This window comes from Oryza brachyantha, chromosome 12 (assembly GCF_000231095.2).
Source record: "Oryza brachyantha chromosome 12, ObraRS2, whole genome shotgun sequence".
Taxonomy (NCBI): Eukaryota; Viridiplantae; Streptophyta; class Magnoliopsida; order Poales; family Poaceae; genus Oryza; species Oryza brachyantha.
The window spans coordinates 1,629,821-1,644,824 of NC_023174.2; the positions used below are offsets into that span (position 1 = coordinate 1,629,821).

At 40.0% G+C, this 15,004-nt stretch overlaps 3 protein-coding genes across 4 annotated transcripts; 1 reads left to right on the top strand and 2 right to left on the bottom strand.

Annotated features, from left to right (window-relative positions):
* Nucleotides 1-830: 830 nt before the first annotated feature.
* LOC102700849 (two-component response regulator ORR9) lies at nucleotides 831-2,885 on the top strand. The gene is made up of 5 exons (XM_006663746.3): nucleotides 831-1,184; nucleotides 1,281-1,372; nucleotides 1,466-1,543; nucleotides 1,658-1,728; nucleotides 2,431-2,885. Exons 1-5 carry the CDS (start codon nucleotides 1,082-1,084, stop codon nucleotides 2,711-2,713), a joined length of 627 nt encoding a protein of 208 aa, XP_006663809.1. The 5' UTR covers nucleotides 831-1,081; the 3' UTR covers nucleotides 2,714-2,885.
* An 85-nt stretch (nucleotides 2,886-2,970) lies between these two features.
* On the bottom strand, nucleotides 2,971-6,011 carry LOC102720008 (DNA-directed RNA polymerase V subunit 5A). Its single transcript, XM_015842725.1, has 5 exons — nucleotides 5,934-6,011; nucleotides 5,266-5,733; nucleotides 4,374-4,550; nucleotides 4,038-4,151; nucleotides 2,971-3,278 (listed from the first exon to the last, which is right to left on the bottom strand). The coding sequence occupies exons 1-5, from the start codon at nucleotides 6,009-6,011 to the stop codon at nucleotides 3,153-3,155; spliced, it is 963 nt and encodes a 320-aa protein (XP_015698211.1). The 3' UTR covers nucleotides 2,971-3,152.
* Nucleotides 6,012-7,254: 1,243 nt separating this feature from the next.
* On the bottom strand, nucleotides 7,255-11,471 carry LOC102720290 (L-galactono-1,4-lactone dehydrogenase 2, mitochondrial). Of its 2 annotated transcripts, XM_040529485.1 has the most exons (7): nucleotides 10,811-11,471; nucleotides 9,817-10,067; nucleotides 9,520-9,702; nucleotides 8,968-9,370; nucleotides 8,154-8,294; nucleotides 7,743-7,778; nucleotides 7,255-7,655 (listed from the first exon to the last, which is right to left on the bottom strand). In XM_040529485.1, exons 1-7 carry the CDS (start codon nucleotides 11,408-11,410, stop codon nucleotides 7,608-7,610), a joined length of 1,662 nt encoding a protein of 553 aa, XP_040385419.1. In that variant the 5' UTR covers nucleotides 11,411-11,471; the 3' UTR covers nucleotides 7,255-7,607. The 2 variants fall into 2 exon arrangements, with proteins under 2 accessions (XP_040385419.1, XP_040385418.1); XM_040529484.1 differs by having other exon boundaries at nucleotides 7,255-7,778.
* Between the last annotated feature and the right edge of the window lie 3,533 nt (nucleotides 11,472-15,004).

Consider the following 15,004-nt stretch of genomic DNA (forward strand, 5'->3'; position numbering starts at 1 on the left):
CCACTTTGCCTCTTCCTCCATGTGTGTGATGCGTTTTTTCTTCCTTTTTCATTCCGACTCGCTTTTGATCTGATGATATGATAGAGTCGCTGCATCGCCAAGATTTGTTGGCAGGGGGGGAAGTTGGTGGCAGCCGATCGAGAAAGCAGAAATCGTCTCATCAGGAGGATTTTTTGGTTGGTGTGGCAGCTCCATCCAATCTGAGGATCTGAAGCCCGATTATTATTTAAATCTTCTTGTATAGGAGATGCTTATCAGTTCGGTTCATCGTGTGTCTTGCTCGAAATTCAGATACTTGCCAGCCTGACCATTAGCAACAATTTGGCTTGTTATCTCATACAAACATGCGATTTCACATAAGTTTCATTTATTTTTAGAAAATGAAAAATGAAATCACATAAGTTTCATGAAACGAAGTTTGTGTGACAGACTGACAATGTGAGTGCCAGGAAATGGTTCTGATTGTAGCAAAATGTTGATGTGTACTGTCACAAATCTGATGCCGCAAACTGGCAGGTCACACCTAGAGAAGGGATATATTTTTCTTTACCAAATGGCCAAAAAACGATCCGTATCTTTCAGTCTTTCAGGTCATTGAACAAGAGGAAAACCCAATTAACGAAAGACTAAAGGGAAAAGATTGGAAAAAGGGACAGGGAACAAAAGAAAATGGTGGACCATCTTTCTTGCTCTAGAATACAAAGAGGACTACTGATGTTGCCGGGGCCTATTCTTTGTGGAGTCAATTCCTGGCAAGATTTGCAGCAAATCTGCCCGGGATCTTGCTTTCCATGAGGGAGGATTTTCTTTAGTCATTACACCTGTTTTCTCCATCAGCTTTTCCTCTTTCCTCATATCTCATAGAATCCTTTCACATGCTTATGTATATATATAAGCTCAACCACACCCACACACCCTTGTAAAGCAAAGCCTTCATGCCAATCACACACACCATCTGCATCTCTTCTACCATTCTTGCTTCCTCCTTGTAGTAGTCTTCTTCTGTCCTTTCATCACAGTATCATACAGAAGCCCACTCAGAGAAGAGGGGAACACATCTCTGCTAGCTTTGCCTTCTTCCATGGCAGTAGCTATAGAGACTCCGTTCCATGTCCTGGCTGTGGATGACAGCCTCCCTGACAGGAAGCTCATTGAGAGACTACTCAAGACCTCTTCTTTCCAAGGTATTACAAGAATTTTTCTTTGTACTTGCAGACTCTTTTCTTTTCAGTTGCTATGGGAATTGGCATCTCATGGGAGGTTTGGCTTTGTTGGTGTAGTTACCACTGTTGATTCTGGTAGCAAGGCTCTGGAGTTCTTGGGGCTCCATGCTCATGAGGACAGCCCTATTTCGGTTCAAGCAGATCAGCAGGTAAGAAGATGACTGGTGACATGAGTACTAATGATGAAAAAGTTGTGTTCTTGTTCTGAAGAGTTTCTGAATTGCCCTTCAATGGATAAACAGGAGGCTGCAGTGAACCTGATCATCACAGACTACTGCATGCCTGGCATGACAGGATATGATCTTCTCAAGAAAATCAAGGTAACTACCATTTCTACTTCATTTAATTGTACCATCCATTGATTTTGATCAACTGAACATTACAGTGAGGTCAGTGCCTGAATATAGTTTTTCCCTTTTGGTTTGTTCAATCAGGAATCGTCATGTTTGAGGGACATCCCAGTTGTGATCATGTCATCGGAGAACATTCCTTCAAGGATCAATAGGTGAGCATTCTCATGGATCAACAATATTATTTAGACAATTGAGTTTTACGCACCTCATGGTAGTTGGATGAACATCAACGGATCAACCGACCAAATTAAACTCAGATGTGCAAAAGAAGAGAGTAAAAACTCTGTAGAACAACAAAAAGAACATCTTTGTATGCATAAAGAAATAATATTTGAGTAGTGGAATATCACCTTGTTATTTGCAAGAAGCAAACTGGTTTAAGGCTAAACTGGATTTGGAGATCTCTCCGAATCCTTAATTGATTTGGCGTCACATGTAGAATAATTAAGGAACAAGTCCCCCACGCAGCTCACGTCGTCTTAATATTCTATCTCGACAGTTTTGGTGTAAAATTAATAATGAAGATATGGAGTGATACGCAAATCAATCTTGTCGATCTTCCATGATGTGGTGTCTAATAAAATGGTCTTTAGTTGCAGACAACTAACTAGCACCACATGTCTTTGTCCCAGTATTCAATTTCTATATATGCACAAATGGAGCAACAAGAGGCACTCTAAAAGTAAAGTAAAAAAAAAAATCCTCCAGATACCATAAGATATGGATAAAAGGATATTTGTTGAAGATATATAATACATGGAGAATATCTCTGTGTTTAATTTCTAGATGGCATATCATTATTTGTGATCTTAGAATAAACTCTGAAATGATTTTGTCTTGATATTCTGAATCAGATGCCTGGAGGAAGGAGCAGATGAATTTTTCCTTAAACCAGTTCGGCTCTCGGACATGAGCAAGCTGAAGCCCCACATCCTGAAAAGTAGATGCAAGGAGCAATACCAGCAGGAACAACACCTGCAAAGCAACAGCGAAAGCAGCAACAGCAGTAACCCCACAAACGAGAACAGCAGCAACCCCACAAACGAGAACAGCAGCAGCACTTGCAGTAACAGCCACAAGAGAAAGGCAAACGATGACGAAGTTTTGCCCCACGCAACAAGACCAAAGCACAATTAATTTAGCAGCTGATTTGTCATTTGACACTGATTTTTTTTTGGAGGGCTTCTTTGTCCTGATCGGTTTTTGACCCACTGAATTGTAAAGCAGATGCTAACACTTAGTTTACAGAATATAATGCAATCCGTAAATGGATACTGCTAGAATTCAATTGGATGGTTCTCTCTCCTCTATTCATCACATTGTGATTTTAAGATAATTCAACTTTGAAATTCCTACGGTGATAACAGGCCATTGGAATCATCTTGTGCCATAGCTTTTCAAGGAACATCTTAAATACCACAAACAATTTTAAGGGGCAAGTTTTCCCAACTACATTCAGGTAAGTCAGGCAAAGAGGTGTCACATAGATCAACAGAGTAGCCGTGAGGCTATGTTTGCTAACAGATCACTACCAACTTTCCTCCATGGAAACAGATGAATTCATCAATCTATTTCTTCAGAAAACACATCGATAGGCCACATGATTCCCAGTAAGCTCGCTGTCATATATAACTTTAACCACAGTTCCCTTGTCAAGGCCATAGTAGCGAGCAACAGGATCAGTCTCTAGCATGCGAGGCAACTGAAAGATACAGACACCAATTCAGCAAAGTGATGTAAAGGTATCATAACAGCAGGCATAGCTATACTAGAATGCAATTAAAGGGCAGAAAGGATGATAACAATTGTGATTTGGCATTTTAGCCACGTGAAGATTCCATTTATCAAAACAAAGAAAATTTGCAATCTCCCACAATAACTATAAAGTGTATCTCAGGTATGTTTACCAAATAGTAGGGATACTGCAATACAAATACCGTGCAGATCAACATGTGACAGACCAGAGCCAGGCTGTGTTTTGGGGGGCAAATAATTGCATTTCATAGGAAGTAGCAAAATAAAGGTCACACAGTTCACGTAGCACAATGATTTTCAATGCCATTCATTGAGAGAATACTTCCAGCATGGAAAATCAAATTATTAGTTGATTAGTTTTATCTATTAAGCCGTTGATCTTTCGGTCTCGTTGACTTGCAAAATAAAAAAATAGACTCTATGAGTAGGAGGAAAACTATTTCAAATAAAACGAAAGCATACTTCCACACATATTTTTTATATGGCAATTTAATAAACTCAAGGGTATTTCTAGTATTGTACTTGAATCTATTTGCTCTTGCCCTTTGGGCTATTACAATACAACTAGATTCACTTGTGCGCCCCTCTTAGATTAGCACCCATATTTTATAATAAATGTATTTTCACAAAAGCATCACATTACCGGCGTAATAAATAGGTAACAGATTCTAAAGAACTGTTAGCATCACATTATATACTAGCATACCTGTGAGTCCTCCACATTGTATTGCTTGAGGAGTTTGGCCTTTTGAGCTGCACTCAACACTTCATGCTTGGGCTTCAGGACATGCTTAGTAATGTTTACCAGTAACTCTGTGACCTACCATTAAAAAATGCCTCAATTTACATGTGTGAACCAGAGTATATTAAAATAAATATAACATAGTAAAAAAATGTGTAAGTCATGAAAAAAACAATATTATATTAGATTAAGAGTATAACCTGCAGAAGCATGCATATGGATTTAGATCTATACCAATATAGCATTATTGCCAGAATTTCCATTTGGAAAACGAGAATATAAAAACAGAACCAAACAAACCTGGAATATGTCTACTTTAAGTTTGAAGATCTCCTTGATAGACTCTCTAGCTCTAGATAATATTCTGCTCTGTAGTATCAGAATCAGTCTGGACAAGTTCTCTCCTTCTGTCTGTCGATATATCTCTCGAATAGTTGCAATTTTGACAGGCTCTGGTGGGCAGAATACAATTTGTACCTGAGTATGACATAGTTAGAGTTTATTTTAACTCCCTTAACAAAAGGTAACAAAATAGACACACCAAGAAATAGCAGTATTCATGGAAAAAAAAAGATATTAAATGCTCCAACAGCAGGTGTTGAAGTATAAAGTTTGCATTAAGGATGACACTGTGAATGCACAATAGGAACCACAAGAATAATAGTTTGCTAAACCATAATAAAACCCCATACCCAACGCAGGGTCACAGGGTTTATCTTTCTTTTTGCTTATTTGCAACAAGAAGCAAAAGAGCAAATGTACCATTGCATGATACTCTTTATGATAGACATTGGCCAACTTTTAGTCAATACTTTCGTAAAGAACATATTCACATTCTAAAATATTAATTTAATCGACCACTAGATAGGATATAATACAAATGAAATAACAACTTCGCAATTATTTTACTCTCAAACATGTCTAAAAGCACCACCATCCCTTCACCAGCGTGCAGGGTGTACACACAATTGTCCTAGTTTTTCAATCTAATATAATACTGTATTTCTCTCCTGTCATGTGTAGCCCAGACCAACTGGACTATAGCACGCTAATGGCTAATGATGAAATCATGACCATAACTCCATATGTCGCGCAAAAGATCAAACAAGGCTCTAACTTAAACAAGCAAGGGGGAACTCTAAACTTAAACACTAAGAACATGGAAGCGCAAAGAAATGATTGGAGAAGTTACCTTCTTGGAGGGGTCGGAGACGAGGGTGGTGGTGAAGGCGAGGCGTTCGATTTCAGACTTCTCACCCCACCAGGCGCGGAACTCAGGGAGGGTGCGGGCGATCTCCTCATCCGGCACGGAGTACCCGCGGTCGCGCAGCATCTCCAGCGCCGTGCGGCGCGCGAGGAACAGGCGCTTGCTCTCCACGCTGCCGCTGCGGTCGACCATCGACGCTATGCAGTCGGGGACCTCGGGCAAGTCGTCGTCGATCTCCATCTCCGCCGCCTCCATCACGGCAACGGCGGAAGGGGGAACGTCGCTCGCGGCGGGGGCGACGGCGGGAGGAGGGGGAACCTCGCGTGCGACGGGAACGGTGGCGTTCGTGCTCTCCGCCGTTTCTAGTGTTGTGAACGATTGCTGGGATTCTTCTTCTACTGTGGTGGAATGGTGGGAAGGGCCGGAGTGACTATTTTTTTTTTCTTCCTCTTCCTATTTTTAGTCTCGGAGAGTTTGTTGTGAAATATTTTCGGATCAATAAATAGGATTTTATGAAGAATTTATACTATAGAGAAAGATCTATGTAATGAAAAGCCTAATTTACCCTGTTAAATTTAGTTAGTCTGATTTATCAAATATAAAATGTTCTAAATTCTTCGACCCGAATAAAATAGTATTTGGTACGTATTTACATTGAGGAAAAGCCTGATTTGCCCCTCTCGCTTTGATTTATCTGATTTGCCCTTAAACTCTAAAAATGGACCAACCATGTCTGCCGTCCAACTCTAACTACGTACGCAATGCATACCAAATGGCTCAAGTCGAAGAAAATAGTGAGTTTTATCCACCTATTATGACTTTCAAAAATGCTACGCATACGATCCCGGTCGTACGACGTGCGTACGATTGGGACGGCACGTCGACTTTCGTCGACAGCATGCGGTGTATGTCGCGTTGCCCATTGCTGCGTCTGTTTCGATCGTACGCGCGTCGTAGTACGCTCGTCGTAGGCCGGGATCGTACGTATAGCAGCGTTCTACGACTTTAAACGATTACACTCCTGTGTATATGTTTAAAGAAAAATGTTAATATCCACCTATTACGACTTTGAATGATTCATTCACAGGAAAAAAAAACTATCAATTTGATATATAAAAAACTAATTAGGCACATATCACAAAGGCTAGAGATTGGATTGGGATTTTCTAGACAATAATTAATCAAATCAACAATTAAACTCCTAATCTTTTGATCTGTACAGATTATGTTTTGGACTTTTTCTCCATTACTCTTGCATATTCTTAGGTTGGGGGTTGGGAAGGTAGAAGAGTGGTAGATTCCTAGTCTAGTGAGGTTGAGAACTTGAGGTAGTAATTGACTAATATTGAATAATAGTGAGGGTGTTACGAGAAGACGATGATATCCTTGAAGTCATAAGCATTAAGCAAGCGATGCGTGGAGTATGTAGCGAGAGAAAAAAAATCATGTGAATGGTTACAATGAAATCATCTCACCAACCTTAAAGATAACCATTTGCAATGAGAAGAAAGTCAATAATGGTGAAAGACAGGGAGGAGGTGGCTAGTGAGGGCTCGCTGATTTCTATGTTAGAACCTTTGAGACAAGAGAGACAACAGTGTTACTGTTGTCAAATGAAATAAAGAGGCAATGCTGTATGATTTAAGAAAAGAAAATACATAAAAGTATAAGATCATCTTTAGCAATGAATTTATTGATATTTGGACCATTGAAAATGGATTGGTTTTTTAACAAAACAATTGATTGGCATGTAGATAGTTCCATCCAATTTGGCTGTCTTATTTACTCATAAACTCAACTAATAACGGACGAAGCACGCCCCAAACTACTCAGCCTACTCTTCGTTGTTGAACTCCACCAATCACAGTTCTACATGAGCTAAATGCAAGCACCAGTAGATCTTTATCGAATAAAAACAAACACTTTGGTTTTATAAAAGCAAATTAGGCTTGGAGCAGAATAGAGACAGAAAAATAGACAGGCTAAATCTTTACTTTCTTGAAGAGCATCAAATGGTTTTTTCTCGTACTTTATTTCTGCTGGTGTACATGCCATTTCTCTCGATACAAAACAGACCAAGGAGTTTTCCAGGTATGAATCCAGGGATAAGCCTGAAGCAACAAACACGTCAGTTCAGTACTGAGTACTGACTAAACTAAGCACTGACCCAAGAGGGGGACCACTCAACCCTTCACCACTACAAAGAACTTAATTCTGCATATCCAGTAATGTAATGTAAACCACCAGGTACCAACAAAATTGTAGTTTTCGCTATTGATTTGAGTATCCGCGACATCTCTTCAAACATGTCAACAATCAGAACAACCTTACTTGGCATGTTGAACAGCCTCCGTTACTGGGAAGAGCTTCTCTAACTTTGCATTAGAAAGAACCTTGTTAGGGTCAAGCTCCATGCGTGCTTTGTTATATTCATCTACTGGGAAACGCTTCCTCAATCTAACCTGGAGTTCAGCAAGTTCATCCTTGTCCTTTGGAACCTAAATAGAGAAAGAAACGTTGATCAGTACGTATGTCACATTGCAAAGAAAGCTGACCGGGCAGTGGTATCATGCTATTACCTCCATTTCATATTGTAAGACTTTCTATCCTTATCTAAATTCATTCATTGATGAATGCATATAATTTATATATGTGTCTAGATTCATTAGCATTCATATGAATCTAGTCAATGCTAGAAATTCTTATATTGCGAAACGGAGGGAGTATATTGCTATGCGTGCAAGATAGGAGGCTATTCTTTCAAAATTAACATGCCTGGTGTTAATTTCAACCATCTCTTAATCAATAAACTATACTAACATACGCTAAACAGTAGCTGCCTAGATCTTGCAGCAAGCAGTGAAAGTTGGCACCTCAATTTTGGCCCAGTGTTCGTATGCAGAATAACCATCCCATAGATTTGTTTGCGTCATACTTCTGTAATTAAAAAATTCCTCTGTGATTTCCTTCCTTTGGCGAGCATCCGATGTTGGGAGGTACATTATTATACCAACCTGCACATTAATCATAATAAATTGGGTCACTAACATTAATGTTACAGGCTACAGAGTGAAACTGCATAATGTTTTGTGACATTTCTCAAAGAAGAACATCAGTGTTACATGAACAGTGTTGAGAAGAAAATCTTGAGAAAAATTGACTAGCATATTAAATATTGCTCAATTTGGCTTATACCTTAGAAATTGTGGAAATGACACAGTAGATGCTGCAGAACATGTTGACAGATCATCTATATTGAAGTTGAAGAAAAGATTTTTCATACATGTCAGAAAGACCATTGAATCAAATGGGGGCTTCCTTCGAACTACATTATATGCTGAAATTAGCAAATTCCAAGTGCAACCAATGTGGCAGAACCCATGAGAGCAAATATCCACAGGTTCTTTTTCTATTGTTTAAATATGTCATAATATATTATAAGAAAGACTACCTATATCTATATGAAGATATATTTACAATCAGAAATGCTAAAGGTATAGGCAGAATAACTATCTGCCATCTTGTATATCAATCGTCCAGATCAACAGTTTAACCAAGTTACCAACTATTAATTACAACAGAAAACAAATTAGCAGCACAAGATAAAAACAACCTGAGGTATATGGTGGCAACAAAGAATCACTGATTGATATAAAATGAAAAAAGGTAACGCGTAGAGCAAATTACCCATGAAAATATGTCATCTTCTTGAGAGCTTGATGCTGGGCTCATGGGACTCCTGCTGCGGGCAGTCCAACGCTGCTCAATAGGTGCAGGTGCAGGTATATCTTCCTTCTCAATCAACTGCAGCAGCTCCTCCATATAATCTAAATCCTTCAAATTAGGCTTTGCTAGGGTCCCTGCAGGGAAGCAGGTTTCAGAAACCGACTGTTGCCCACCACAATCAAAGCCTAATATCTCATCACTCCAGCCCATGCGATAGCCCTCTGACTTCTTCCAATACTCAGCTTCTGCTTTGTTAATTCTGATCACATGATCTTTGTCTAGAGGGTCAAGGGCAAGTAATCGATCCCTCAACTCAGTGAATGAAAGCTGATCTACTTCTGGGTCATTACTTTCTGCTTTAGTTCTGAAAAGCATCTACAAGATTACATTAGCTAGAAACTAATGGAATGTTATTGCTGAGTAAAGCTAGAATATTTAGTAAAAAAAGTCCCATTGTGCAGATCAGTGCATAAACCTATGATCTGAATGCAGTGCATATTGTTGATGCAGTACCTATATTTCTTCAATGACTCACGATAAAGATCACGAACATGCTGTATAGCTTCATCCTTTCCATATTTTGAGGTAAACTTTGGAGTTCTCCACCTTGAAGGAGGATTGCATTGGACAACAACAACTGTATCGGTATATGGAATCCATAAGTACTTAATATGTTTATTTTCAGAGAGCCATTTCCTGAAAAAGGAGAGGTGGAAAGAAAGTCAGTTTTCTCCAGTAAATGATGAAAAAACTGATAAACAAACCAATTTCAGACATCCATTTTTAATTATCAGAATGAGTTAGAAGTACTTGTGATTTTTCTTGACTTCATCTGCACTGGAAACGAAAGTATGTTCAATAAGTTGGTGTCTTTCCACACATTGAAGAGTAACTTCTGCAACAACTCCAAGACCACCAAGTCCACAGCGAGCAAGGTAGAATAAATCAGGATCCTTCTCCCTTGACAACTCAATTGTCCCCTTGGAAGGGGTAACTAATTTCATGCTAATAACTTGTTCGTCAATTGGTGGCAATCTTGCACCAGTGCCATGGGCACCAACCTGCAATCAATCATGAAATGGATGCTGAAAGTTAGCTGTACAGAAATGCACATGGCCTGAACTGCATGTTAAGTCCCATCTAATGTTACTGGTTTCAATAATAGTTCTCTATACCCCCTCGACCAAAGCCTCAAACACACCTTCCCTAACAAGCTTAAGCCAACTTTCATCAAAGGAAACAACATACAGTAGATCTTATTTCCATCATTTCAACAGCATACTCGCTAATGCTTATAAGGTAGCCACTCATTCCATACAGAAGAAGGAACATATATGAGGTAACGGAATGACAAAATAAAAAAAGTTATACTTCTTGTCCAAATAGAAGAAAGAATAATAACTACGAAAACTTTCAGTATATAGGAATGAAATGTCATGTTAAGAATGAACAGTGAAAGCATTTCTAATTTCCACCAATTCCTGTTAAACGCAGAACAAAATCACAAGATTGTAGAGAAGAGATAACCGTGACTCCTTTGATTTGTTACTTTTTGTTGGATGACTATTTTCTAAGCAGAAAGCCTCACTATGTCACCAATAAACCAATTTATTTGTGAAAGCCCTATTGCTGTTAACTGAAACAAATTTCTAGTACATTATCCAGCGAACTTGCCAATTATAACTTGTACCGACTGGTAAACACATTAATTTCTTACAATTGATCCTCCAATACATCACAATAGTAGACAGCAGCAAAATTCAAGAATGATCCCCCCTTTTCCAATAGAGGTTACAGAGCTGACCTGAATGATGCCGCCGACCTGCTGCTCCCGAATGGACGCGAAGTTCTGCAGCGTGAGGCCATGCTCCCGCAGCGCGTCGACAAGCTCCGCAACGCGTATGCCGGCCTGCACGGTGACAGTCTTCTTCTTGGCGTCGACGTCGAGCACCTTGTCCATGAGGGCGAGGTTGACCATGCCGGCGCGGGAGAGCGCGAGGCCATTGGGGGAGAGGCCGGACCCGAGGGGCCGGAGCTTGCGGCGCTCCTTGTGGGCGGTGGCGAGCGCGTCCTGGAGGGCAGGGAGGGAGTCGGGCTGGAGGAGGACGCGGGTGTGGACCTCGTGAGTGGCGCTCCAGTTGGAGACGGCGTGGAGGTCTTCGGGGAGGGGCGCGTACTTGAAGGGGACGGCCTTCTTGTGGAGCGCGTCGGGCGGAAGCGGGAAGGAGTAGTAGGTGGCGGCGCCGCAGCCGAGGAGGAGCAGCGCGTAGCCGGCGTACTTGCGGAGGTCGGCGTCGGAGGCCGGGAGCGGGGACGAGGCGGAGAGCGCCCTGACGAGGTGGAGATGGTGGGAAGGGGAGGAGGTGCGGCGGCGGAGGAGGCCGGAGAGGAGGAGGTGCCGCATCTCGTCGCTCGCCGGCGGCAGAACCGGGATGGGACGGGACGAAACGCAGCCACCTCGGCGGAATCCCCCTAAGCTGCAAGCCCATATTGGCTAAAGGCCTAATAACAAAATTTCAGTGGGCCGGAATTAGCATGACATGGCCCAGGAATGGATATGCCAATCAGTCCGAAAAGGTAGCGAACGCGCACGTGCGGAGGGGGGACATCCACGGAAGGCTGGTTGGGCCGCTAGCACGGGGATTTGGTGGGCCGGCTGGCCCGGCCGTGAAGTAAAGAATTAAGGCCGAGTGCAGTGATGCAAGTTGTGAGGTTTTTCATTTTACAAATAGAATTAAGGTCGTGTTCCCTCGGATCTTTGCGACTACAGAGGTGCTACCTCGGAGGACCGGAACGTAACAACCTCCATTTTGAGGACCCCATCAGGAGGTGATGTGTCGACGACAGATTGAATTTTGACATTTATGTGTCATGCATGGATTAACTAAATACTAGTATTGCTTAGTAGCCATATTATGATTGAATTTTGCTATATGCAGGTCATAAATTTCAGGCATTAGAATTTGAGACAGTGGATTGGGAGCAGAGCCATATATCGCAACTTTATTTTTCTATTATTTTGTTACTTGGTTATTTAATCGTTGTGTTGCGTTATACCTGTATTGCTTATAGTTGGAGAAGCGTGCCTATATGTATTGGTTGGCCATGGGTAGAGTCCATAGATTGGCATACAGATTCAACATATGGGTTGGGATAGTTTTGGTGGAAGGACCATGCGGTGTTTGGATGTGGTTTAAAAAGGATTTTATTGGTAGACCTGGATTGGGGAATGTTGTGCGAGTGAGAGTTGGATTCGTAATATTTTTACGCTATTTGTGAATGTGAGTATTTGTAATTACTTGTGAAAATAACAGAACCTATGTTCTATTCTGTTACAGATTATGTGTAAATACATAGAGAAAAAGAAAGCACAAAAAGTAACAAACCATTTGACAAAGGTGAACCAGAAAAATGTGAGCAGGACGTTGGATATTAAATGTTAGTTAACATGTTACTTACAATACCTTTTTAGCAATTTACAAATTTCTCGCTACATTTTTATGTTAGTTTTATCATGCAGGCCATGCTGAAAAGGAAGGGGACAAAGAGGTGCGGTGGACAGAAGGGGTAAGCTAATGAAGAAGTGAAAGACTAAGTCTAATGGCAAACATAAATCGAAAGATAAGAGGAAGAGGTTACGAGAAGAGAACAAAGAGAATCAGCCATCAAAGAAACTCAAGATTGATTAGTAAGGACAATAGGTCTTGAAACAGTGCGTTAAATTTGTTCACCAAGTACATGAGATCCCTGATTCAATCAGTAAGAAGAAGATAGCGAGGAGGATGAACTAGCAAAGGAGGTAAACAAGTTTGAACAGGATGAAGAAGACTTTAAAGTAGGTGAAGTACCTCAATGTTGATTCCCAGTTAAAACAGGTTCCTAAAGTCAAACAAGAAACATTTATAAACTAAACAGTTTCCACTAGACAACAGGTAAGAGAGTGATGGGCGTTGGCGCTGGGTGTGCATGGAGCGGCGGAGGGCAAAGGCGGACTGGAGGAGTCGATCAAAGTCACACAGCTAAGCAGCACATAGCGGCGTGCAGCTGACAGGTTAGCCAAAAGCAGAGGTGACAAGGTGCCATCGCACTGTAACAACATCGGTGTCGAGAAGCTAGTGCCCAGCGAGCCGCCGAGCAGTGAAGCACCGCACGGGAGGTCAGGAGCAGGCTGCAACCGAGTAGTTCGTTGGCTGGTCGCGGCGTCGCCTCATTGAGGGCATGTGGCCACCATCCATTGGGTTGTGCTATGACACAAGGGCCAAGTCAACCTCGTGTGGCTTGTGAAGTGATGTCCTTTTCCAATCTATAGTCTAATTTCTTTTGGCCTTTAGCTCGTCAATTTGGAATCTTTATTCAACCCGCTCCCTTTAACTTTGTTCTTTATGATATTGATATGGCAAATACAGTATTAGATGAGAACCTTGTTGGTAGTTATATCATAGTTGAAAACCATTTTAATTGGATGATTGCTTCTCAGAGGGATAACATGGTTTCTAAGTTGCATGAGAATTTCTCAGAGCTTAAACAAGATGCACAAGTTAATATGACAAAGGTCTTCCCTAACATGGACAAGTGGTTTATAAAGTTCACAAGTGATCATTTGTTATTTTCCATGCAAACTGATATTCTACCAAGTACTTCGGTTACAAGAATAGAAGCATTGAAAAATTATTTTGTAAAAAAAGTTAGCTGAAACATAGATGAGGAGATATAGACTACAAGTGTAAGTGCAAAGTACTGCTAATGAGCTTCAGTTATACACTGTCAGGAGATATTTTAAAGATATACGGAACTACTACATTCACATATCATGCACTTTTATTAAGTTAAATGTCTTTTCATTTAATATAGTATACCGAATTATGTAGGGTGTTTTACACGTGAACTTTTACACGTGAACTGTATGTTTTTTATGTAACAATCATCTCCTGATTTTTTAGCATAAAATGAGACGTTGCAAATAGAAATGGTTGATCTGCTGTTATCCTCCCAGTTTGTTGTCGTATGTTCATATGCTCAAATAATAGTTCAAACCATATTCAAGAGAATTAATGAAGCAAGAACTGATTATTAAATGTTTAAAACATATTTTAGTCCTATTGAAACCATTGAATTCATGATAGCTGATGAGAATTAAATTGAGGGTAGATAATTATCATATAATTTATGAAATATATCCATTACTATATCAAATTTGTTGTTGAACCTTATGTTGGACATGTCAGGTGGAGCGCTCAGGCTAGAAGTGTGGATAAAGTGGATAGCAACGTGGATAAATATTAGCAAGAGATGCTATTGCTCTGCTATTATTATGTTGATTAAGAAAGACTTTCCGAGTTTTTGAAAAATGATAAACAAGCTAGTTGACAATCTGTAGATGTTTTTTTTTAATTCAGATCTCTATTCCCTAGACTGTAGTAGAATAAGTAATTTTTTAAAATTGTACGTGGTACTTAAAAAAGTGAGAAAGTATTAAATTGGTTTTTTTGGGGGCTGGTTTGGGAGAAGGAATTGATGTCTTTTTTAGGAAAGTGAAATAGTTGAGTCGTTTTGCTTTGTGTTTTTCTAAAGAGGGAAGCTTACATATATTGTGTGCTAGCTTTTATTCACTTCTAATACATAATGCATAATAGTACATCATCTCTACATACACTTGGTTACCTATTTATAGAGCACCACACAACACATTGGATAGCTAAGTTAGATTACTCTATAACTAACTAGATTATTCTAGACCTTACTTAGTAGGACATGCAACATATATATTGAATACTATATTTTTTAATGATTTTCATAGTTTTTTAGTTACTGCTTGATCGTTGCTTCATAAATATTGGAGAGGTTTAACCTTGCATGAGTTAATTAGAAGCTTGAAGAAATAAAATAGCTTCTTAGACATACATGAGTTAGCTAGAAGATTCAAGAAAATGAATTAGCTTAAATAATTACAGAATCCATTTTTTTTTGTCAAATTCTTGTTATTCTCACATTCTAAAGT